This window comes from Apaloderma vittatum, unplaced genomic scaffold (genome assembly GCF_000703405.1).
Source record: "Apaloderma vittatum isolate BGI_N311 unplaced genomic scaffold, ASM70340v1 scaffold26713, whole genome shotgun sequence".
NCBI lineage: Eukaryota > Metazoa > Chordata > Aves > Trogoniformes > Trogonidae > Apaloderma > Apaloderma vittatum.
The window spans coordinates 1-25,503 of NW_009709095.1; the positions used below are offsets into that span (position 1 = coordinate 1).

At 35.6% G+C, this 25,503-nt stretch overlaps 1 protein-coding gene across 1 annotated transcript in view; it reads right to left on the reverse strand.

Moving 5' to 3' along the window:
- Positions 1-2,211: 2,211 nt before the first annotated feature.
- Positions 2,212-25,503, reverse strand: part of EFTUD1 (elongation factor Tu GTP binding domain containing 1) — a gene marked incomplete at its 3' end in the record, with an annotated part of 56,837 nt that continues 33,545 nt past the window's right edge. The window contains exons 15-18 of the mRNA XM_009866804.1: positions 14,878-15,009; positions 12,611-12,758; positions 6,981-7,984; positions 2,212-2,396 (exon numbers count right to left, since the gene is read on the reverse strand). Of these exons, the coding sequence (XP_009865106.1) occupies positions 2,212-2,396; positions 6,981-7,984; positions 12,611-12,758; positions 14,878-15,009 (1,469 nt within the window). The remainder of the gene's footprint in view (positions 2,397-6,980; positions 7,985-12,610; positions 12,759-14,877; positions 15,010-25,503) is intronic.

Genomic DNA, 25,503 nt, shown 5'->3' on the forward strand with positions numbered 1-25,503 from the left:
CAGCCCCCCTGCCAGAGCAGGATCACCTATATGTATATACATCTATCATCATAATGCATCAGTAAAGTAGCAAAGTCAAAAGCATGCCTAATACCTGATGAAACCTGATAGGGTTTTGTTTTCAGCAAAATACAGAGAGAAAAACTCTACAAATCAGTCGTATGATCTGAGACACAAAACCTTTTTTCCTGGCCGCTAGAGATTCTGAACATGGCATTTATTTAGCAATTCTGCTGATGATGTGAGAGTACCATGCACTCCCTCTGCAATTACTGCACAGAGCCAATGTTGCTAGTAGCTTAGTAAAAGGCTTATTTTTCTCACAGAAATATGCGAACATGACTTTCAATGCGACAAAAACCCCAATCATTCCCACCAACAGATGTGCCAGGTGGAAGGGTGACTGGCTTATACACTAATTTTTCCTAACACCGCCACATTTTAACATACTAGCTGTAATTATAATCTCTCCCGATGGTCAATTTTAGAAAATATTGCCAGTTGTTCAAAGCTTCCTCTATCTATAATTTCGTGTTAACATTTTCTTATGTGAAATTGGTAACATCTGACAGTGAACATATATGTCAAGGTTTGGGGATACAAGGGAAGGCCAGAGGTAAAGAGTTTATGTTTTTGTTTAGTATTGGAACACAATAGCTACAAATCCTAAAGAACCTGGCACAAACCAATGATTAGCTGGCATCTACAGCCTTCTGATACTCCTTAAGGGCACTGATACCAGAGGCCACTCAGACAAAAGACCAGTTAAACCACAAAACCTCACCAGCTGCACTTGAGATGAGAGCATCCTAAACTGGCAAGACTACTGTATGCAATACTGCCAACACTCATTGCTTGGAGGTACCGAATCTGTTCCTGGCTTACACCTAGATACCCAACTCAAAAAGTTGTTGCTTTATCTAAATTTTTTTTCTCCATTCAGGGTAGCTCTGTTTCCCTTTCAGTGGTCCTCTTCGCAGTCAGGTTAAATGAAGGAGTGTTGAGGGAGGAGAGATAAGACCGTGGTCCTCTGGATTTTCCAACAGCAGTAGGGTACAACCGCCAAGGAAGATTTAATGTACTTTTCCAAGTGTACTGTTCAAAGGATTCCCAACTCTTTTGAAAGCACATGACTCAGCTGGTTTGCAGAGATCCTCATTTTTCATTAGCTTCCACTTAAAATTCCTGAGGCTGTTACAACAATTACTAACAAAGAAATACTGCTAATGAAGTTATTTAACAGATACTACCTATTAGGATAATTTAGCTATAGGAAATGAGGAAGACTCCACACCATGTGAAAAAACAGCACATACTTTGGAGAAACACTGGTAAACAGACCATAACTGGCAACCACATCAACTAGTACTGACCTCAAAACTCTCTTAGTGTTTGTACTCAGACACTTGGCATTTGAGGTCACAAAGTTTCTATGGTCCTAATACCAAATAAAGGAACACCTGAATAAAAACAAAACACCTCCCCCCTCAAAAAAAAACCACAAAAAACCAAACCAGAAAAACCTAGACTGCAATTAAAAAAATTTAATGTGAAAAACTTATAGCCATTGACTTGCCTTTGAACCCATTTTTAGCTTCTTCACTGGAGTCTTCTGAGGAGCGCTGCACTGCAGTTTTGTTTGTTTTGAACAAGGAACTCTGATTTACAGCTTCTTATAGAAAAGAAAGAATGAAATCTATTCCTCCTGCCTTTAAGTATGAAAATATACACTGACTTGGAATATACAAGGACAAAAAAATATCTAGGTGTCTGCTAAACCCTAAAAAGTTAACCTTCCTATGCATTAGATCTATTGTTACGTTTTCTAATAGTGGTAGGTTGGGGATGTTTTGGGTTGGTTTTGTGTGTTTTGCTTTTTTCCGCTTCCCAAAGAAATTTACCTGTGAACTCATTAAAATAAGGCACATAAAATTCAGGAAAACACATTTACAAAGAATCAGTTTCATTTGTGAACGGCTTACTTTCTATGGAAATAAAAAAGCATCTCATTTAACCCAAATATATCAGAAATGCATTTGTATCTACAGAAAGAACTAAGACTAATGTAAAGCTACTTTTTCCCTCTTCACATCAAAAAGGAATTAATCGAATGTCTTGACCAAAATTTAACCTTTTCTGCTTATTATTCCAGTCTGCCACATCTACAGGAAATAGATCACCAAAACAGATGGACTGAATAGATATTTTTACCTCCCAGTGGCTGAACACCAGCTGTGGACTGGCCAGGCCACTAGTTCTCTTCCTGATTTCATCAGCAAAACCAAAGCTCTCTGCTACTGGCAGGACTGCCTTAATAATAAACACATCTGTCCCCTCTTTCATCTCCTCCTGTAACACTCGGCCTTCTCTTTTGGACAGGACAGCATACACACGACCTGCAAAGACATAATTTTGATGAGCTTACCAATACAACTGTATTCCACATCACAAAGAGAAATGGCTGGATATTTATTCAGGAAACTTCAGCATTAAGTAAAATTTCTTTGGCTAAAATTCTTCCTTCTAAGTGGATCAATTAAGTGGATCCATTAAATTCAAACAAACAACATATTCTGCCAGTACAATGTGCAGCACCATATGAGCAACATTTAATAAATTATTACTACTACGGATCTAGATAATGTTTGCATTAGATGCTTTTGATACACTCATAAGGCTAATTTTAAAAGGTACTTTGACAGATCATGTGCCTAATATGCTTTATTTCTAACAACCAAATATTTGAGAAACTACACAAAGAAATATTACTATGTTTTAGGAAGCATATCTTAACTACCTTTAGAAGTTTGCTTGGATCACCATATGGTACTTGTCCCAGATACTGCAGTGCTATTCAAATCACAGAGAACTAGTTTATCTGAAATACTACATATTTATTATGTCTAATGTGCTTAACTAGTTTTTCAATCTTTTTTAGTCTTAAGTTAGTAAGGGGTAATTTTTGTTTTTCTTCATGAAATTAATATTCAGTCCTTGTAAATATCATGAAAGTAGCTGTGAAAATGCTAAGCAGTCTACAGACAAATAGTAAAAACATATTTGTGTCGATCAAGATAACAAAACCACAAGAAAATCTATGTACTGCAAAAATGTTTTAGGAATGACTTCATTTACAGATATAAATATTAGATGCACATTAGTGAGTACTTTACCTTGTGGTGAAGAACAAGTTTATGTCAATTACTAAGAGATTCAAGCATTTTATATTATATTGCGCTGAAGAAACACACAAGTGCATATTGCTACATTTTAAATAGCTGGGCAAAACTGACTCTTACCAGAAATAATTAGAAATATGCACTACTTCATAATACTTGCCACCTATTCTAACTTGATGGAAAGATATCATTAACTACTATAGCCCCATACATCAATTTGCATATTTACTATGCCTTTTGTGACATACCAGAGGAAAACGTTGGTGTGGGTTTATTTGCCTTTATTTTTTAAATACAGAAGCTGGTCCTTGTTCAGGAAGTTCAGCACAAGTGAGCAGTTAGTACAGTTAAATCGACCTGTCAGATGCAGGCAGTGAAGCATCAGTTCAGCACCAATTATTTCTGAGTTTAAAGCTAATAAAATGTGGGTAAAAGTGTTCTTTATATCATTGCTGATAATTTTACCTGCTTATGCCTTTACCAGAACCTCCTCATTGTTCCTCTGACTGAGCTTCACTTTTACTATGCACAATAGTCGTCTTACTGCTCGTGAGGAAATACTTAAGATTCTATATTTAAAATCACAAAAAGATTAAGGCATTCTAAAAGAAAAGTCACTGAGTTTGCCCTGCATGTACAGCCTTTGTTAACATAACTAAGCAATTTCAAGTCTACGGAAGTTTCAGCAAGTCCAGAAAATTCTCACACGTGAAAGAATCATATCTCAGCGCAGCTCACAATTCAGTAACTGTTTTAAAATGCAAGTTTAAACATACACATTGCGAAAGAGCATCACACCATAGTCACTGTACATACACTGTGTATGTACCACACAGTATATATTAAAGTAATTTGTTAAAGCAAGTAAGTACTAAACCATTTTATAGGTTATTAATGACATAATTCAAAATATTTATTTTACTAACTGTTTCAAATAGGACATAGAAAACTTTGCACACATATTAATGAGGTAAGTAAGGCAACATTTATCACAAAGCACTTTAGACGCATATATTCTGGCCATAATTCACTGAAGCTTATTCTTTGAAAACATAAAAGCTAGAAGACAATTTATAGCTTACCAAATGGTTTCTAGCTACATGTATTTCATCCAAGCAGTCTCGAGTATTGCCTCAATTAATGCCATCACAAAAAAACTATATAAAGTCTTCAGTTTTACCACCATGGGCAGACTGCAATATACTGACGAAATACTGGTTCTACCTCTACAGTAATCAGTTGAATGGATTTAGAAGCATCAATCACCAAGAAATATAGTACAGTCTTCCCATTCAAAACAGTTAAAAGTTATTTTGAAAACAAGATACTACTTCAAAAACAGCTTCAAGTTGCTGCAACATAGAGCAAGCCTATACATAAGGCTTACTTTAAATATGAATTAAGTCAAGCTTCTTAAAATATTTAAGCCCTGTTTTATTAACGTATACTTTAATGCATCAGGTGAAAATGCTAAAAAATTTCTGTACTCCCTGCACACTAAAACAAATGAAACTTCACAATGGAAAGAAATACTGTGGAAGGACAGCAGGACCACCACTTCCAAGAGCCTAGGGGTCACCACAAATATAGAAAAAAGGGAAGGAGAAGCTGCTCTTTTGTTTTGGAATCTGCATGTTTTCATTCACACTACTGAGGCAGAGATAATACTTAGAATTGATTTTGATCTCCAGGCCACAAAAGAGGGAAGGACAGAAGAGCTCAAAAGGTAGGAATATCAAGAAGCAAAAACTAATAATAATTAAATTCATGATACTAGTTTAGAATATTCTTCATCTTTTGCAAGTTTACACAGACCTGCCATGAAGTGGGAGTGTGTAAAAACGGATTTTGCTAGTGAACTGTAGGAATGAAATACTCTTAAGTATAACCTACTGGAAAACGTTGGGTGTCTGCGGCACCCAACTCTAAACCCAAGTCCGATTACATTGGGCACATATAAGCTCACAAGACTTTTCTGGGTTGCTCTGTCCTTGCTCTTTTCCTCGACTCCAGTTCAGTTTATGTTCACTGTCAGAGAAGTCTGATGGAAGAGCTTTACATATCGAGATAACAAACATAAAGGAGGTTTTCCCAGAAGCTAACATCTATATTAAACTCAGCTGAGTATAAATGTATGGAAGACCAAATGAAAGAATCAAATTACAAAAGCCAGTGGTTTATCATATGTCAATTGCCAAGTCTTGCTGGATAGCATGCATATTCATCGCTCTCCCTAATGAGGATGCAATTCGTTAGCTTAAACTTCATGATATAAATTAAACCCATGAATTTGTAATGAACTAAGTGCATGTTGATGGTTATTACCACACATCTCACATTCGTTAGACTGGACTAATTTGCTTGCATGTCTGAGTCCTAAATTACACCCATTAAATATACATATATATAACAACACATACATATACACACATGCATTAGAAAGCCATGTTTCCATTTGGTTTTATGGCACAATTGATGAGTTGATGCATCTTAATTACATCACTATAAACAATCGTGCTTTTACAGTAGAGAGAATTTTCAAAATTAGCAATTCATACATTGTTTTCATGGTTTAAAAATTGCTATCTTGCTTATAGCTTGATGTATATTCAGAAGTATCATGCTAATGTTCTCTTGAAACAGTTACCTGAAACACTACAAAGTCTAATTTTGATAGGCATTCTTACATGTGAAAAAATAAATATAGACAGTTTAAAAGAAAGAAGTTCTATCCTATGCCATAGTAAGTTGTAGTTTAAGGTAATGTGCTAATAAGCTTACCACAGGACATCTGTTAAAGTGAGTAGTAGAAAGTACCTCCAGAAAAGAACAGGATCATGCATCTGTACAAGGGAATTGCTCATTCAAAGGCAATCCTTTTCACGACACACAATTGTAAATTTTGTTCTTTGGACCAATTTGTTTTGTATAACCGCAGTCATCATGCTTCTGTGCGGAACAGCTGAGATTTTTACAACAACTAACCAAATTTTTAATTATTCTATGTGGAATATACTATAATTTCTGTCATGATTAGTGTAGTCAAAGTAAATTTGCTGATAACTGAAATGCACTGGAAGAGGATTTTAAAGAGAATCTTGGTGTGTTGGATCAGATTCAGTGTGCAAGCAACTCCTGCAGAAAACTCCAAAAACTAATGTTAGGGAAAGTTAACTTGGTGTTGTAAGTAGGTCATAAAAACAAGTTTAAGTAGGTGTAAGTGGTAAGGTACCACAAGCAATACAAATTTGATACGCCCTGGGTTTGCAAAATGAGCAACTTGCATTCCAGAAGGATACAAATCCTACTAAAAAAGAAACCTACCAACTGGACTGCAACAATAATTCAAGATTCTCTATTTTTCCTGGTTTTACTGCTATATCACTATGAACTTAAAACATCCTGAAACGGCATTTACTAAGATCCTGCACTCATTTTATAACCATCTCTTCAAAGAATTAATGTTTAATTATGAGGCATAATACTGATATCTGTTTACTTAAGTTGACATTATAAAAACTTCATAAAAAGGCAATGTTTTGTATCTTGCACTTCCAAAAAAGTGTAGCTTTGCTATTTATGCATATGCTTCAGATAAGCAAGAAGAATGCTAAATTTTCTTTCAGAAGAGTACAAATACTAGAGGCACCAGAGAGTCCTACAAATCTAGTGGAGAACTATAGAGGACTTCTGACAAAATTTTTAACCAAGTTATACTTTCTGAATCAGTCTAATTTATAACACCTCACCTTGGAACTCAGAAAGCAAATTCTTGACAAAAGTTTATTTTGCCTGTCTTACCTAGAACTTCTGCAGTAGCCATAATTTCACACGTGTACATTGCTGCCATAAGCCTCTGTGGTTTTGCTTGCAAAGCGTAACGACAAGCTTCCTTCATGGTGGCAATCAGTTGTCCAGAGAAGGGTCCATAACAATCTGCAAGTAAAACTTCTCCCTTCTGTTTACTGATTTTCTCAGATGATTTTGGAACATTTTGACTGGTGTCCTGGTGTTCATTCACACAGCAAACTGCATCAGGGCAACTGCTTGTTAGAGTAGTGTCTTCATTTTGTTTATGTTCTATGACATCATCTTCCCCTGAATCCTGACTACTAGTTGACAGCGTCTCTCCAATTTTATTTATTTCCCATTTTTCCACTGTAAAACAAACACCCATGAGGGGTTCTTCACACATGGGACCTGAAAGCGTCGCCAGCTGAAATCCACTGACTATACTGTTGTCAAAATCTCCGTATTTACTTACTTCTTTCACAGCATTCCCAAGGCACTGCCACACTGACCTTTCACAGCCATCAAAATTATATAACAAAATATTAGGCCCGCACTTCCGTGGTCCAAACGACCAAATGTGATTGACAGCATTTCTCCACCTTCTTCCCTGCAGATTCTGTTCTAACTTTTCTTTGAATTCCTTGATCCTATCCAGAGTCTTCTGATTTATCTCATGAGTTTTTTTATCTTCATTCATAGATGTGTTGAGTTGCTCCATAGTTCGAATTAAGTCACTGTTTTCTTCAAGAAGTCGTGTTACCTCCTCAGGAAGTGGCATTGCTCTTACACTGAGAGTAGCTTGTTTATTTGGAGTAGATATTGTAACAAGCCCATCTGAATCGACCTGAACTCCTTCAGGTATTTTATTTTGGTCCTCTTTTGTTTGGTGTATAACAGCAACTTTCTGCTGTTTTCCTATTTCTTCATTCACCATATCGACTTTGGGAGGTCTTGTTATCGTCTCTCGGAATGGTATAATAGGTGCCGATACACTAATCTGTACCTTTGCAAACCTATAAAATAAAGTTTAAAAATTAAGTTTAAAATTTAAAAAATACTTTTAAACTTAGGGGTAGGAGATAAGGCTATGGAGCATGTTTATGAATAATCCTGACTGCAACACAGCTTACTAGGTAATGCATTTCAAACTCTAAAAAAATCATGGAATCATAGAATGGCTTAGGCTGGAAGGGACCTTAGAGATCATCTAATCCATCCTCCCTGTCATGAGCAGGGACACCTCTCAACTAGATCAGGCTACTCAAGGCTCTGTCCAACCTGACCTTGAACACCTCCAGGGAGGGGTCAGCCACAACTTCTCTGGGCAATTTATTCCAAAGTCTTGCCACCCTTGTACTGAAGAATTTCTTCCTAAAATCTAATCTAAATCTATTCTCCTTCAACTTAAACCCATTTCCCCTTGTCCTATCAGTGGACACTCTTGTAAATAGTCCCTTCCCCAGCCTTCCTGTAGGTTCCCTTCAGGTACTTGGAAAAAATGGCATTGCCTCTTCTGCCTTCAGAAAGATTTGGAAAAGAACTGAAGAAAATAAAAGCAAAAAACATTGCTGTGCCTCTGTAAATCATTGGTTCAACATTTTGGAAGCTATGTGCTGCTGTTCTGTCCCCTCAAAAGTAAGACACAATAGAACTACAAAAAAAAACAAAACCCTGAAAATAAGGATGATCAAAAGAATGCAAGTATAAGCAGCCTTCAGATGTTTCAAAGATACAAGAGGCCTACAAAATCATGGAGAGGCATAGGAAGGCTGATCAGGATTAAAACAAAATGATTAAGGCCCAGGAAAGCATTACGGTCAGTCTGGTTTTACTCTTCCCCAGAGACGTGCTCTAGGCCACAGTGCTGCAGACGTGATACTGAGGAAGACGGACACTTGACTTGAACCAGTTACATCTGCTCCTACAGTGAGACACTCTTAAAAAGATGAAGCACTGGGTAAGCTGACCAGGCTCTTGTGAAGAAGTGGGGAGTCACAATTCTATAACCTTGTGGGTTCAGATTAAGTACTCTGCACCTAGGAGTGCTTGGAGAGCTGCCTCTCCCATCTTCTCCGTCCTCCAGGCACAGCAGATTCAAACCTGTGCACAACAACTGTGCTGCCCACGGGCACGAAAGCAGCACTGCAGCACAAAAGCAGGAGGAGCACTAATGTAAGGGAAAAAAGCTCCTGGTGCATTCATATTGTGCTTAGCTACTGGAAGCCTTAGCCCCACCTCTCCCTGCAAACCCAAAGGATCATTAATAATTGTGATCTAGTAATAAACACACAAGGCCCTATTGTGAAGGTTGAAGTCAATGACTGCCTACATTGGAATGCCTGTAAATTGGCTTGATGAAGGGAACAAATTTCAAGTGAAATAGCTACTCCTGAGTATCACCAGATACGGACACTTTTGTTATAGAATTACGCCAGATTGTTATTTCAGACCCATCATTAGTAACAGTCTTTTTTCTGCTATAGAGCAAAACACAGTCCCTCTCCCTCATGCATCCCAAGCAGTTTTATATTTTACAGTCAATTAAGTAGGTTTTTTGCATTCGTTTCTTTTTTTTTTTTCTCCCATAAAGTTACCTATTGGAGTCCAGCTTTATACAAAACTAAAACATAAGCAACAGAAGTATGGAAGACAGTTAAAATATATTGACCATTAACTACATACAAAATGTATGCTTCCTAATGGAAGCAAACAAACAAAGTTTCCATGCTGTGGATGAATCTTATTTTTACACTAAATAAGGAAATTTAAATTCAACCTTTGTCTTCAGAGGACCACAGAAAGCACCTACTGTCTCATACTCCATTTTATTTTGTAAAGATTTTGGTCTTTTCTATGCCAAAAGAAAGGAAAAATGTTACCAATGCAGTTCAGTCTATTTAACTGTAACTAATTTATAGTTTGCTTTACAAGAATTTTGAAAGGATTTTGGATCAAGAGTTGAAAGATACAACTTAAGAAGCTTTCCTTTTTTTGTTAAAATAAACGTTGGGAAATATCGTACACAGTGAAGGAAACCTGTGTTGAAAATAAAAACATTTTAAAAAGTACCAAGTACAGCAGACCACAGCAAGACAGAAAGACAGAATAGTGTAATAGTATAGCAATAGTGTAATACTGCCATTTATAACAGTGATCAAGTGTAATTATTAAGGAGCTGATATTTTGTTTACAGCAATGCTGTTAACCAACAGCAATTTTTTCCACATAAGTTTGTGTTTATTTGTCTTTAAGTGAGTGCTCTGCAGGAAAACTTTCACTACACATTAAAATGTAGTTCACAAGACAAGGAAAATTAATTACTAGTGATTAAAACACACTCTCATAACTGAGTATGTCAAGGCATCATTTTACCACCCAGCTAGGAAGTGCCAGATTTGTTATCTCTTTCATATATTTAATAAACACCTCTATTCATAAAGGATCACCTGTTTTATCTTTTTATCTGTTTACTGTAATCACAGGAGCTGAAAATTGCCAATGACACCATGGCAAAACCCTGTTTTTCAGAACTGTGAAATGGATGTTTATTAACTGCACAAAATGAGCATCTTGTTCAAATATATTCAAGACGTAACTCAGCAGAAGATACCACATTGCTGAAAGCTTCTCATCAGATCTGGAATTTTTCACTTCAGACGAACAGGAAAACCAATAGTCTCACAGCAAAATCTCCCAAGAAACATCCTGTTTGGAAATGAAACATCCCTAAAACTGGTAAAACGGTAAAAGATTTGTAACAGCTTTTTCTAGTTATATAATCTATAAAAATGATATTCTACTGATTTTATCTTACTGCAACAGTTACAAGCTGTGGTATAGCAAGCTAGCACTAGATGAATGGGCAACAGGTTTTGGTTTATTGTTTGAGTATGAAGGTTTAAAAAACATGTTTGATATGGCCAGCTGAATTAAGCTCACGTTTTAAAACATGTGGAAAAAACAAGACTATAATCAGAATGACCTCTTTTTAAGGCCCAGATGTTATTTACCTTTATTTGTACAACATTCCTGCTAATGAATGTTTATATAGAACTATTTTATTATACAAATAGAAAGTTAGGTTTTGCATAAGGATAAATCACTGATCCCTGCAACAGAGGTATAGTTAGATTTTCACACTGCTTAGTTTACATTCAAAACCAAAATTAACAAAAATCATGTTCCAGTACTCATGACTTTAAGGATGAATTACATGATTGTATGGACATCTCTGAGGCTAATAAAATGCTTCACTCTTCACTCATCACTTCAGCTCTATCTCATTCTAAAGCTTCAACATTTTGCTGTTACCAGTTTTAGAACAGCCCCAGTTCTCATTACTAGTACCTACAGCTGAAAGCTGGTACCTGAATAGCTGCCTGCAATAAAACACAACTGCTGCCACCTGATGTCATAGGTGCCGATATCCCAGCAAACGCAGCTCAAACCAACTCAGCAGTTTTAATCCACTCAGTCTGAGCCTTGAGAAACAGCCAAAGGCTCTACCTTTTGCATCATGGACTACATGGACCAACTTACTTGAAATATTTCACAGCTTGTAGTTCCCAACAAAAGCCAAATTACATGGCAACTCAGGGAAAAAAAACCCCAAAATTATGTTTACAAAAGAAAAAGGAATGTAAACATAGAGACTGCTACTAGCTGCTCACTATAACCCTATTTCCTCATCACAACTATTATTATTTTTTTCCCCAAAATTTTGACCAATGCCAATAATAAAGGCATTTATATATCTCGCTATGTGAATTGCAGCTGAATACAGGTGTGACCAGTTTTGCTAAATTATTTAACATGTTACATTCGAGGTGTATCAATAAGCAATATTATGTTTTTAAAACTTGTAAAAATGTGTTGCACTAAGCTGCAATGAGGATAACCATTAAAACATATATCCAATTTCACAAATGATCCAGTCTAACTTCCATAAGAAGTAACTGGTGCCTGATACTAGCTGGAATGAATATGAGCACAGTAAGACAGATATTCAAATAGCCATCATCAGGTTTTCTTTTTGGATTAGAAAGAAAACAACAGTAAATGCATGGGGAAGTACCAGAAGTTTTTAGTAAATTAAGTTATAGGAAGAAACTGTTTCAGACAACTGTTATTCTATCATTTGAAGAAGCATTAGAAGACACTAAATGTATGCACTTATGCTTGCAGAAAAAGCTGCTTGTGAGTAAGAAAATAGATTAACATTTAAAAAAAATAATCAGTGTGAAGAGCAAAGGAACAGGATAGACTGCACATTCAATGTCGGTCCTGTTGCTTCCTAATTTTTGATAGTTCATTTATCAGACATGATTTCCTCACAGTTTTTATTTGGTACAAATGATACGCTACATTTTAAAATGGAATGAGCCTATTGCAATTTATCGTTTCTATAAAGTACTCAAAAAGGTGCATAAGATGTATAAAAGCGATTAGCTAGTGGCTTCTGCCCAACTGCAGGGAATTTTATGGGTACAAGAAGGAACATTCATGATCCACTGGTAGAAAACTGTTGGTGGATGAAGCTTCTATTTTACCAGAATATAAATCAAAGATAGGCATCTGACAAAGAAGTACAACAGACACCTACTGAACTAAAAATATTTCTTCCTCCTTGCCCCTCTAACCTTTCTTTCAGGTCATCCAAGCAACGCTGAAGATGAACTTCTCCTGCTGTCACTAGCACATGCTCTCCTGTCTCCTGGATTAAAACTTGGACACATGGATCAGCTTGGTTTAAAAGCTTCATTCCTCTGACCAGCTGAGGCATATCACCTGGCAAAATAAAATATTATTAACAAAGTAATACTGAAGGAGGAGTACTTGAAGTGGAATATACATAAAGTAAGAATCGGTAACATTCGTTTTCACTTTCGCCTAAATTCTGAGGTCTTTTGGCGGGCAAATTTCTGCTTAAGAGTCACAAGGAGTGGTATGATTTAAGAGCAGCAACTGGAGACATAAGCTATATTCATCATTTGTCTGATAATAAAATTCATGTTATTCAGTTATAATAACACTAAACATTTGAATGGACTGCATGTCTTTGTTTTACATAGTTTTACAATAGGTTTAGTACCCCAAGCTAGCTATCAACTATGGCTATGTTATCTTGCTTCCTATATATAATTAACTCCAGACACAGCTCATACAACATCTCACAACCAATAAAGAAACTCAATGTCATCAATATGAAGTGATTAAAAATTTCAGGACTTCACTCCTCATTTTCAGAAATTATCAAGAGATACAAGCTTTCTTACTTAGAACAACTGTTTAAAGTAGTCTTTCAGCAAATGGCTGTATTTCTCTACAATTTTTCATGGTCAGGTAGCAACCTGTAAATTGCCAAGGCTTAAGACAAATAATAACACACTAACTTTACTAAAATAAAAGCAAAAATTACTCCACAAGGATTATTCAGAAAGCATAGGAGCAAATGAAGCACAGGAAGGATTTAAACTAGCTGGAAGCCACTGAAAAGCTTTAATGCTATTACAACCTGAAACATGGAATGCAAGAGCTTTTCAGCAAAATGAAACACAGCTGTCCCTAAAATGAAGATGTTTAAAAAGAGTTGCCTTAAAAGTCATCGGAGAATGAACAACAACAGCTGAGTCAAATTTGGCTAGATTCCATCAAAGCTATGCATAAACACCTCATGTGAGCAGCCTTTCATAATTAATACAATTAATCCTTTTGCTCATTTTATATATGGCATAAAGAATACCCACAGGCTTTCCAGGAATGCATATTCATATTCAGAAGGAAGAGGGACATTAAACTTCATAAACATTCACTAGGAGACTACTAAAAGAAATATGATATTGTATATTTAATGTTAAGTTTGTAAGGATAAAATAGAAAAATATCCTTGAAAACCAGAACCAAAAATAAACAAAAATTGGAAAAACCACAGTGTTAGTTCAAACAATCAACACAGTTGAACAAAGACTTTCAATAATGTCTTCTGCTTTGAGGTCCATTGAGAGATGAATAGATTTTTCTTCTAGGGCTTATGGTAACTATGTAGGAAAAATTTGACATGAATGTGAAGACTTGCAGTAATTTCGTAAAATAAATACAAATTATTTCCGATATATATTTGAGTCATTTTTCCAAATACGGAGATGCAGTTCTGAAGCAGGCTTGCTGTGGAAATACAAGGCACCCACACGTGACAATCTGCTAGGGCCACCTCAGGAGGACACACAACTCACTGGACAACTGACTGCTTTCAGGCTGAGCCTGCAGTGGCCAGGCTTTGCTTGTCTTCCTGTTAGAGCAAGGAACAGCTGATTTTCAGGGAAGTTTTGCAAGTGTAGCTACCTTTGAGGTTTCTGTCCCTCTAACAAATTTATTTCAAATCACAGATTCAGAAGTTAGCAGGGAGGAGAGATTAAGCAAAGTAAATTAAGTAAAACCAGTAATTTCCAATACTTTCAAAACTGCTTTAAAAAATACAGGATGTACAATATGTGATTATCTGTTATTCAAACATATGGGACAAAGAGCTGCTAAGCTGCCCAATCATTTTCTAAAAAACATGTAATCTTAGTGTTATGAGTATTTTGTAACTGAACAGAAAGGCAGTTATTTTGGTTCTAACACTAAAACAACAAATGGAAATTGTGCTGAAATTCAAACAAAGCCAGGAGATATACTACATTTTGGTTGGGGGGAAGGTATCAATCATAAGCAGTACTGCAAAGGTGTACCAAGAGCTTAATGATACAGCATAAAAGAATGTCAGCTGAAGTGAAAAACCCTAAGATATACTTGCCTTCACAGTAAAGAAATACTGAACCTTTAGCATCATGTAGTGTCTTACTTGTGGGACTGCTAAGTCGGACCATAAACTTGAATTACCATCACCGTTCTACTTTAAACTTACTTGGATGTTTCGGTTCAACAGCTACCCGCACAATTGGCGTAGCTTCAAAGTTCAGAGGTGTAAACGGTGGACAAGCTGGCGATGTTGACAGTGTTGCAGACTTGAGCACAAAATCTTGCAGGCCTCCTATTCCTAACAGAAATTAGGAAAAAGAAAAGCAAAGCAACAAGAAAATCACCCACTGTCATATTAGAGGAAACTGAAGACGTGATCGTCAAGCTTAAAAAAGATGAAACTATTCTATTCACAAAAGTCAGATTCAAAAACTCCTCACTGTTCATACGTGTATATTAAAATATTTGTGCACAATCTAAGTACTCAAGTCCCTGGTGTGACATTTGACATTTCATCTCACAGTTCCCACTGCACTTCCTCTGTATTTTCAAAAGACACAGTAATAACTCTGAAGAACAGAAAGGACCCAAGGACTTTTTTTCTCCTTCTGATGTCCAATTCCCTGCACAGCTCAGATATATTTTTTGAGGTTTAAATCTACAAAAATTTAGACTGCAAGAGCCCTCCAACAGTCATCTAGTCCAACCTCCAGCCCAAAGTAGGGCTAACTTCAAAGTCAGATCAAGTTGCTCAGAGCCTTGTTCAGTCAAGTTTTAAAAACCTCCAAGGATGCAGCCTGCACAACCTCTCTGGGCAAGCTCCTCCAATGCTTAATTACTCTTGTTGCGAAGAACGTGCCTTTTTTTTCCCTTCTTCCCACCACCTCCCACCCTGCTCCTGCCCATTTTGGATTACCCTTTTCTGCAACTTGAATCTTGTAAAATTTAATTTATCACACAGTAAGCTAATAATTCTAATCCTAATATATTTTACAATGCTGGCCAGTTGGAGAAAACTGAGGTTAAATTGTAGTGATAAGAAAAAATACAGGAAAAAATATTAGCTATAAATCTGAAAAATAGCTGCCGTAAATGCATATTTAGTCTTGGCAGGCTGGTACAGTTAAGACAATTTGGAATTATTACCTTCAAATTCCTAACCAACAGGACATCATTCATAATTCAGTCAAAGCTATAAAAGCACTACCAGAAGTGTTTGAGTAATAAAGACAATAAATAAAGCTGATATTGATATATACGGTCATTTCTCCTGATTCTCCTTCAATTATAAGCAATGAACACTGCAGTACTTCTAATAGAGAATAAATTAAATGTACATGTATCTTATTATGAGAAAACTGAAACCTTTAGCTCATAATTAATACCTCTTTAAAAATTAGATTTGTGTTTGCAGATCGCAGTATGTGTTCCTTCCTCATTCTCTCCTACATGCCCAAGCAGTGATAAGAAGAAAAGTTCTTAACCCCAGCTCCCCATTATCACTCTCATACTTTTCCAGGTTCTTTTTTTGGCGTAGTCTTCTCTCTTTGAGGCCAGAAACACAGAGGGTCAGCTTCCACCCCATGAGATCATGAGGGAGTTTAAATTCTGAAGAGCCAGTGTGCTGCGGAGTTATCTGCAGAATCAGGCTGTTTCTACAGCGCTGAAGGCTGAATGTCCGGCCAATAGGATATGCCAAAACCTGAAACGTTACTATTTAAGAAAACCTGCCTCAAAATAACTCGAAGCAGAACAACATTCAGCTGCTTTAAATGTAGGATAGTAGATGCTACAAAGAAAATAAATCTGTATAAACTCTGTGTTGCACCTGACCTATGACCAGCATGTATTTCCTCTTTTTCACTTATTCAACATGTGGTTTGAATGAAAAACAAATGCTGGATCGTAATCATCACCAGGGACTGAGAAAAGGGATGGGTCCATTTTATTCTGATCTTCTCCAGCTGGTAAAAGGAAAATGATTTAGAGTGGGAGGTGAACAGCGTCTTTTCAATGTGTAATGTGAACCAGAGAAATCAAGTTACCAAATCTTACCTCAGACAGAATCACTCCTTTCTTAACACACATTTTTGTACTCTTACTACCATAAAGAAAATGTAAAGCTCTCTGCTCTTTTGTTTCACATTTGAAGGTAAAAATACACGAATTATACTAAGGTCTAGCAACAATAATACATGAAAAATAAAAGAAATCTCAGTTTTCATGAAAATCTGTTAGGCTTACAATAGGAGTGATTTAATTGCTTAAGAGTGTGAGCCAGCATAGAGCAGTGTCCAGCCCTGATGAATCTATTAAACATAAAAGTACTTAGCAATGAATGTTGGCCAAAAAATTCATAAAGATTAAAGGTTCTTGTACACTTTTTAGCATAATAGGAATATGAGTAAGTAACTGTTAACATATTTTCTGAATGCTATCAGAGGAAGATGTAACATAACTAATTCGCAAGTACCACATGACACGTCAATGGAAGAATTTTAAAAATTTTGCTGATCTGTAAATCTTAAACTTACTTACGGTTGATCCCGCTGAAATTTACATACACTACTTGAGATCACAGATCTCAAATATGCGTATGTTCATTACTTGAACGAACTTAGAAAAGCCACTCCAAAAGACGTACTATACATATGCCTCCTGCTTTAATACTGCCTTTGTCCCGTTCAGCCCCTGAAAGTCATCATTAAAACTCTTATTTTACTTTGCATTTCTTTTTGCAGTACAGTAATTTTCAAAAAGTATGGAATCAAAGGTAAGAAAATACTGCTTAAGCAAGGAAGGAGAGACAAACTACTCGTCTTTCAGATTAGCTTAGCTTAAACAATTAAATAATAAAAAGCATTGCAAGTATTTTTTAATAGTCATCTCTCAAAGAACAACTTAGATTACAAAGTATGCAGTCTGTCACACAAATAAACAGGCATGCTGGTAGGCAGTTTGTCATACATTGCTTCTATTTATTTAAGAGAAGATGGAGTTCGAAATGTCTATAGGAATTTAAAAACATGAGTATGAACCTGATCAGGAACCTGCTTCTTAACTCTGCCTGTGGTGTGTCACCTAACTTCTACACAAAAGAAAACGGTAAATTCCGACTGTGTGAGGGATTATGTAAACTTCAAAGACACAAGCTCATTAAAAACTGAAAATATCACACGCTTTGCTGTATCTGTGTAACCTTATTTCTAGCATTGTACTTGGCAGCAAAGCCTTTTCTTCCCAGTTAGGAGTCAAATCATCTGTACAGATTTTTATAATGTAAGGCAAAGGGCCATATGTACTATACGGTTACCACTGTATTTTTTCTTGGGCATAGTCCCGTTGAGATTAAGGGGATTACAGTGTAGAGAACTGCAAAACAAGGTACCCAATCAACCCTACCAAGAGATATCATATGAGATTTAATAGCAAGTATGAGGTTATATTATTATTTTTTTTTTAAATTCATCATCTGAATGCTTTGCTCCTACTACAGAATAATAGATTTGTTTTGAAAAAGCATGCCCACATACTTCTGGTCAACAATGAAACACAGTGCCTCAACTCAACTGGACTTGAATAATAACGGGCATTTTAAAAATAACACTCTCCAGGGTTCTGTCTATGTGCCAAGGACTTCACTGAGAAAGGTGATTTTACAAAGCTTAACACTCAGATGGAAACACCCAGGCAGAGTAGCATTAATTCTATGAACATGATATCACCTTTAAAAGAAAAAGGCATGACTTAAAATACTATGTGGTAATGTAAGTTTAAAAGGATTACCAATTACGTCTCTTTGCCTAAAGAAAACAATCCTATGCATAGTTGTTTATCAAACTGTTTTTTTCCTGGCATATATTAAAAATATTGTCCATGTTTATAGAAACGTAACTAGTTGCTTATTTTTACATAGAATCACATTAGCCTGACATACAGTGACAAACAATAAAAACATTTCAAAGTATTAAAGGTACTATTCCAACAGTAATTATCAATCTGTAGGTTGAAAATAAGACTTCCTGCTAACAGACAAGGAACTCATTAAAGGCCTGTAAGATAATGTCAAGAAAGACCTTGGGTTTTTCTGTAATTTAAAAGTAGACCTAAGTATTGTATACATCAAGGAGAATTATTACACAGAAGGAGAAATGTGAGATTTACAAAGATCCCTCTATCATGGAGTCCTTTGCAGTACTCATCCTAGAAGATAAGAATATTCAGTCAAGTATATACAACTACTCGTATCACCAGTGTTTTTACCATATGACAGAAATTACCCGGTAAAAATTGTTAACGTCATGACTGAAATTTTCAAGAGGAGTACAAGATTTAAGACAAGTCTCCATTTATTTCTCTCTTACATGCCTTCCTAATAACCACTACACCTCAGACAATAACTTTGCTGCCATCAAAGACAAAGCACACTTTTCCAGCTGAATTCAGCTATAAAGACCTGAACACATAATAGATCAATTTCAAGATATATGCAATTAGCCTCCCTTGATGTAGAAAGATTTAGCATTTAAGGTTCTTTCAAGATGCAAAAACTGAAGCAGACATCACCACCATGCATAACATTTTCAATCAGATAAGGAAATAATTTAGTTTGCAGTGTGAAAAATCAAACAAAGAATGAAAGCTGTTTAAATTTCAGCTTCTGCCACATTGTTATTAGCCTCAGCGCATTAGTGCAGTGGATCTTTATCTTCTCTCACTGATGATATCATCACTGAAGAATCCTTAGCTGCTTTGGAATGGAGATATGTCAAGCTTGGGACTAACACTGTAAGGCACCAAGTAAAGCAAAAAGCTAACGTTAACCTTCCTAGTAAGGCTCTGTCTCTACTGAAATATATCTTTTCTCATCAATGTTGTTAGTTTATAAAGATTAAAACTTTACAACATGTAAAGGTTCCTGGTTTAAATGTTCCAAGCACTGCCATACGTATTGAGGAGGAATGACCAAGTAAGCTCATTTGTAATTCATGTGAAGGGAGATGTGATGCCAACTTTTATGAATCCACAAAATTTGAAATCTTAAAACAAACATGTGCCTTCTCTTTTATAGGGAGTGTACAAACAGACAAATACCTGTATAATTTTCTCTGTGCAGTAATACGAATAGTTTTTTTTCCTCCTTAGTGGCATTTGAAAAAAAAATATTTTTAAAAGGTGCTTTAAAAAAATACATGTAAGAAAATAAATTCATGATTCCACCTTAAAAATATGATTTGCTCACAGATGTTTCCAGTTTGTCCTTAAAGTAAATAGGCTAAATGCCAACTAAAACAGAAAGGAAAAACATATTTTTCAAATAATGTCAAAATCAGAAAAAAATGAATTAAAATAACTCCATATCAATCATCATTCTCCAAGTCTATCCATAAAATTCTCCTTTTCCCAATATCTAGTATAAGTCTAGAAAAGATTATACCATTAGCACACTGTTACATATTAGGGCGATTAATGTTGGTTCACTGTTTCCACATAAACTTAAAAAAAGAAAGAAAACCAGTCAGCTCAGTCGGTTGAGCATGGTGCTGATAACACCAGGGTCACTGGTTCGATTCCCATTCGGTCCCCATGTGTTGCCTGATCTAGTCGAGAGGTGGCGTCCCTGGCGGCAGGGAGGCTGGATTAAAATGATCTCTAAGGTCCCTTCCAGCTTAGGCCATTCTATGATTCTATGACAAGATTTTTCAATGGGAAACTGACTTTTGGTAGGATTAAACCAGGTTACAATAGTATGCTTTTCATATCTGAGGAATCCTAAAATGTTTTACAAATTACTGTAATTAAATGATGGTAACTACAGGGACTTTGGGCAAATAGCTACTATGGCTTAAGAATACCTTGTACTATGTATTTATCACCTCAGAATTTAAGCATATTTCTCTTGAGTCTCATGGGCACTTCATAGAGATATCTGAGGGCAAAACTTGACCTTTCTGTATTAGAAAATGTTTCTGGAAGGGAAGGGAATGTAAATCAAGACATAGACCACATTCTAGTTTAGATTTCACCAACTTTTTCCCTAATACAGACCACATGTTAGCACAGAGTGCCGGTGAGCCTCCTCTTCTCATCTGCAATTGTGCACTTCCCCCACAATTGTTCTTACTTGCTTCTGAGGCAAGTGGAATTGCTCGTATGGAAAACAGACCATGGCAAAGCACGGCCATGATTTCAGCTACTCTCAAGACTTGCCAATCATTTTACAAAAAAAGTTAATTCAATACTTCCCTTTGTATTTCATTTCTTCTTTCCCGTGTTTCTTTAAGATGAATCTCTAAAAATCGGCAGCATTTAATAGACTTACAAATCTTGCCATCGGTTTCCTCCCAAATTTAAAGAAACAAGTTTGACCTAAGTATGCGCTAGAGATGAACAAGGAGAAGCATGAATTCAATTCCCCAGTATGAAGGGGTTATGCTATATTGTTATTGTAAAACTTTACTTGTAGATTCATAGGACTTCGAGGGCACATTGTGCATAACTTCCTAATCAGAGTCAACTCAGCTATACTATTAATAATGTTATAAAAAATGCAATCATGTGAGAAGACATTAAATGCAATAAGTGACTTTAGATACAAGAAGCACCTCAATGCTTTACTATCAAACCATCGAGCAGTAAAAGCTGTAAAAGTACCAGGGCACCCCACTGAGTTCTTCCAGGAAAAAGACTAGCAATTCAAAGAACAAAGCTGTCTGCTTTTGGAAAAAAAAATAGTTTTGAAGAAGATTGCAAACATATATATAAGTAGTAAACTAGCAACACTTATCTTCTGCTGAGATTCTTTGGAGGAAAATACCATATATTTCATCAAGTACTTAGACTGCATGGTAACATACAACTCCTAACTGCTGATTGAGCTGACAGCTGTAATTATGAACCTACCTATACTTTTCCCAGATTAGACCAAAAACCATTTCAAGGAAACTTAAAAAAAATAATAAAAAACCCTTTTACATTAAACAGCAACATCTTTAAAATGATTAAGCAAATGGAAAGAGATCTACCAGCCCTCAGCTTTTGTGAAAAAGCAGACATCAAGTGAAGTCAGGTATTTGCTTGCTAAAATACAAGTTTACCTTAAAGCAAACAGAATTAAACCAAAATCAGTTAACAATCCCAAATCTGACTTCTAGGTTTACAAATAGATGTAGTCAAAATGAAATATTGATTTCCTTAAGTTGTTTAATGATGCAAGTAAATATAGAAGACGAAAGTGTTTGAGATAATGATGTTTTTCTTATGCTTCAAAATTATTTCATTTGTCATGCCATACTAATTTTTGGAGCTCAAAACTGAAGTAAACGATCCTGATTTTAAAGTATTTATGGTTAAACTAAATTTTAGCATAGAAACTTAAGGAAAAAAGTTCACGTTTAGATCTATAACCTGCCCCCCATTCATCTCCTACATATTATGAAATCAGTGTACTCATAGCTTCATCAAAAGTAAAAATATAAAAAAATCTTGACTCCAATTTAAGCTACTTGAATCTTTTAACTATAAAGCCTTCTTGATAAAGGCATTGAACAGTACTTTTTGTGGTTTTATAAAAACGGTAGTAGTTCTACTCAGCAATATACAAGTAATACACTTTGCCTGAGCCCACATACTGCAACCCTTTTACACACCAGCTGACTTTACATCACTTGAAAATAGTGATACTGAAGAAGAATAAGAATGTGGACAGATCTTTGTACAACGTGACCACATTGGCACTGAAATTCTCTTCAGCTAGTCTGTACATCAAATTAATACCTCCACTACTGCATGTGGAAAGCATTTAACACCACACAAAACTCTTCAAGGGTTTCTGAAACACAACCCAAATTTTAGATTTATAATTACTTTGAAGAATTTATTTTAATTTGAACCGACAGCAACACATCTGAACTTAATTTTTTTTTTTAAATGACTACCAGAACTTCAGAGGCAGTTCAGTACAGTTGTTGCCCCAAACAAATGGAATTTAGAAATGAATGTTTTAATATATTTACTCTGATAAGCTAAAAGTCCTTTGAAAAAGCTTATTTGTTGGGTTTTTTTTTTAATTAGTAATAGTAAATGTGCTTTTGTAAATAAATTCATGAAACTGCACATTGTACCAGAAAATAGATCAGCTGAATTCATATGGAACCTCCTATGCAAGAGAAAGAAACTTGCTCAGCAGTCCTCTAAGCAAAACGAAAGCCTTCTAGAAAACAGAGCTTTAAGTATGCTCTGCAAAGAGAATGTCTATTTTTCGGATCTTAGAAATGTCTCATAGGTGTAGCTCTGGATATTTCTAGGAAGCCTTCCTGCCCTGTCCCAAATGCTAGTCATCTATTGATGATTTTTTATCAGTTTAATTAGAACACTATTTCACAAAAAAAGGGAAAAGTTATTTTGTTTATAATTCCTGTATCGAAACTCTTCAACACATCAGTGATAACGCTGACATCCCCCTTCTAGAAGACAGAAAACAATGGAGCTACTGACTCATCATAAAGCTGTTTTGTACATAATTATAAATTGATAGTAAATCTTATTCATGAAAAAGAGTCAACAAAAAAAAAATCAAGAAAGTTGTTAGTTAAGCTTGATATTAATACGTAATTAAGTCTGCAGAAGGAACATATACTAGAAGACTTAAGATATTTTATCCTCAAAATAGCAGAAGAACAAGACAAATCTCTATGTTCCAACAGTCCTCTAGCAAGGACACAGTTTATATTGCTTATATTTTGGACATTAAAGAGGAGAAAATTTAAAATATTTTAAAATACACCCCTCTAGCTCACTGAATATATAATAGCAGCTACATTAGAAAAAAGCAGAGAAACTGTAGTTCTATTCTTTTGCAGGACCACCATTAATAGCATTAGCTATGCACACATGCTCAATCCTGGAAATCTGTTAAAGTAGGATCCTGTATTCTTAGATTTGTAACATGGATAGATTATACATTGGAAGTAATAATCAAAACAATCACTTCTCTCTTTATTAAAATGTTTTAAAAATATTTCATGAACACTGAAATGCACATGGAACTTGAGAAGACAGGGAAGGGGGAGGCAGCAGTCTGGGGCTGAGATGGGAAGCATTGAATCAATTGTGCTCTATTGGATTGAGCATGTAAAGTATTTAACATTAGAGGAAAGGAGAGAGAGGCAAAGCCTTTCTATTGAAAACTATTGTAAAGTTCAAAATTTATTTTTAAGTAGACACTGGGAAGAGTTAAAACCTCCTACAGTGTTTTAGTACTTTTAAGAGAGCACGTGAGGCAAGATGCGAGTGAAGATCTAAAGTTCATTAGGGTTTTGAGCACCTTATCAGACTGGATTCTTCCAATTTCTTGACCTAATTCTTCCCACAACAAAGCAAAATAACTGATCTCAGCTAACAGATCAGTAACATAACATGGTTTCTTCATAAATCAGACTAGTTATAGCATAGTCTAACAACCAGAAGAGAAAATGCTATTTTAGGCTTTATTCAGTTTTACTAATGCGCCCTGAAAATAGGCAGACTTCAGGTATATACTGTTTTCTTAAATCGAAGATTGTAAGATGTAAGTAACATCTGTTACTCCCCAGAATCAATTATAAGTGGTGTTAAAATTAATGAGGCCTTCAGGCACTGATCTTGCAAGGAATTAATTTTAATCTGTAGAAGTCTTGGAGGTTTTGTCATGTTTGCCTAGAAAGAGCTACACGAACATATTGCTACAAGTTCTGCATTACATATCCTAGGTACATGGGGAATTTAGAATCTACTTCTAGAAGTGCCAATTACAAAAGACAATGGTAGTAAGCTTAAAAGCTCATTAAATTTTGTTCATCCTCGTGCTGATTTTGGAATTTGTTTAACTGTAGAATCCCAATATACTTGATTTACATTTCATCAGTAAAAAAAAAATATTAAAAAAGAGGCCTTTTTCCTTCAGTACATCAGGTAAATGCAAAGACAGACTAATCAGTTACTAGGATATTACAGATATCACAAGTGGAAGCAGCACACCAATTACCGTCTACAATATCCTGTGGGAAATGCCCTACTGAGTCACTGACCGTTTATCCTATTAACTTGTAAGATATGCAAGTAACTAATTAAAATTCAATTTTCCAAGACATGACCTGATGCCTAATGCTCTCCTTTAAAGGCACCCCCATCCCTTTACATCTGTCCATAAGCGATTTCTGCTTGCTTATTTTGTCACCTTGGGAAATACAGCCTGACATGTTCCAAAGTACCATGAATAATGGATCGTTTCAGTCTACATCATGCAGAAGTTGATGTTTATTTTAATACAATAATTTTCAAGATGGATAAAAGATAATATAAAACTGGATGTCAAACTAAAAGAAAGCTTTAAATAGCTAGTTTGTAGTTACAAGGAAAAATATTTTGCGGAATAATTAATCAGTTGAAGAACCACTCTTAACAAAAGAAAGCACCTTTCCAACACCTCGGGTAAGGACTATTTGACATAACGGGTGTACAGCCAGATGGCTTGAGAGGGAAAACAGGGGATGCCTTAAACACACTTTCATTATAAGCCTCCTAGGAAGTTACTGATAATAGTTATTTACCACGCACTCCATTTTCATAGCAAAATAAAATTCCAGAATAAACAAAAAATGCATTCAGATTAAAAAAATAAAGTTATTGCTACATGGAAACCTATGACTGGGATATTAATACTGATCATCAATTGAAAGGCAGAGATACGCTCCAAGTATGTCAAAGTTTAGCAAGAATAGCGATAAATTTTCAGTGAAAAGTACAGCAGGAA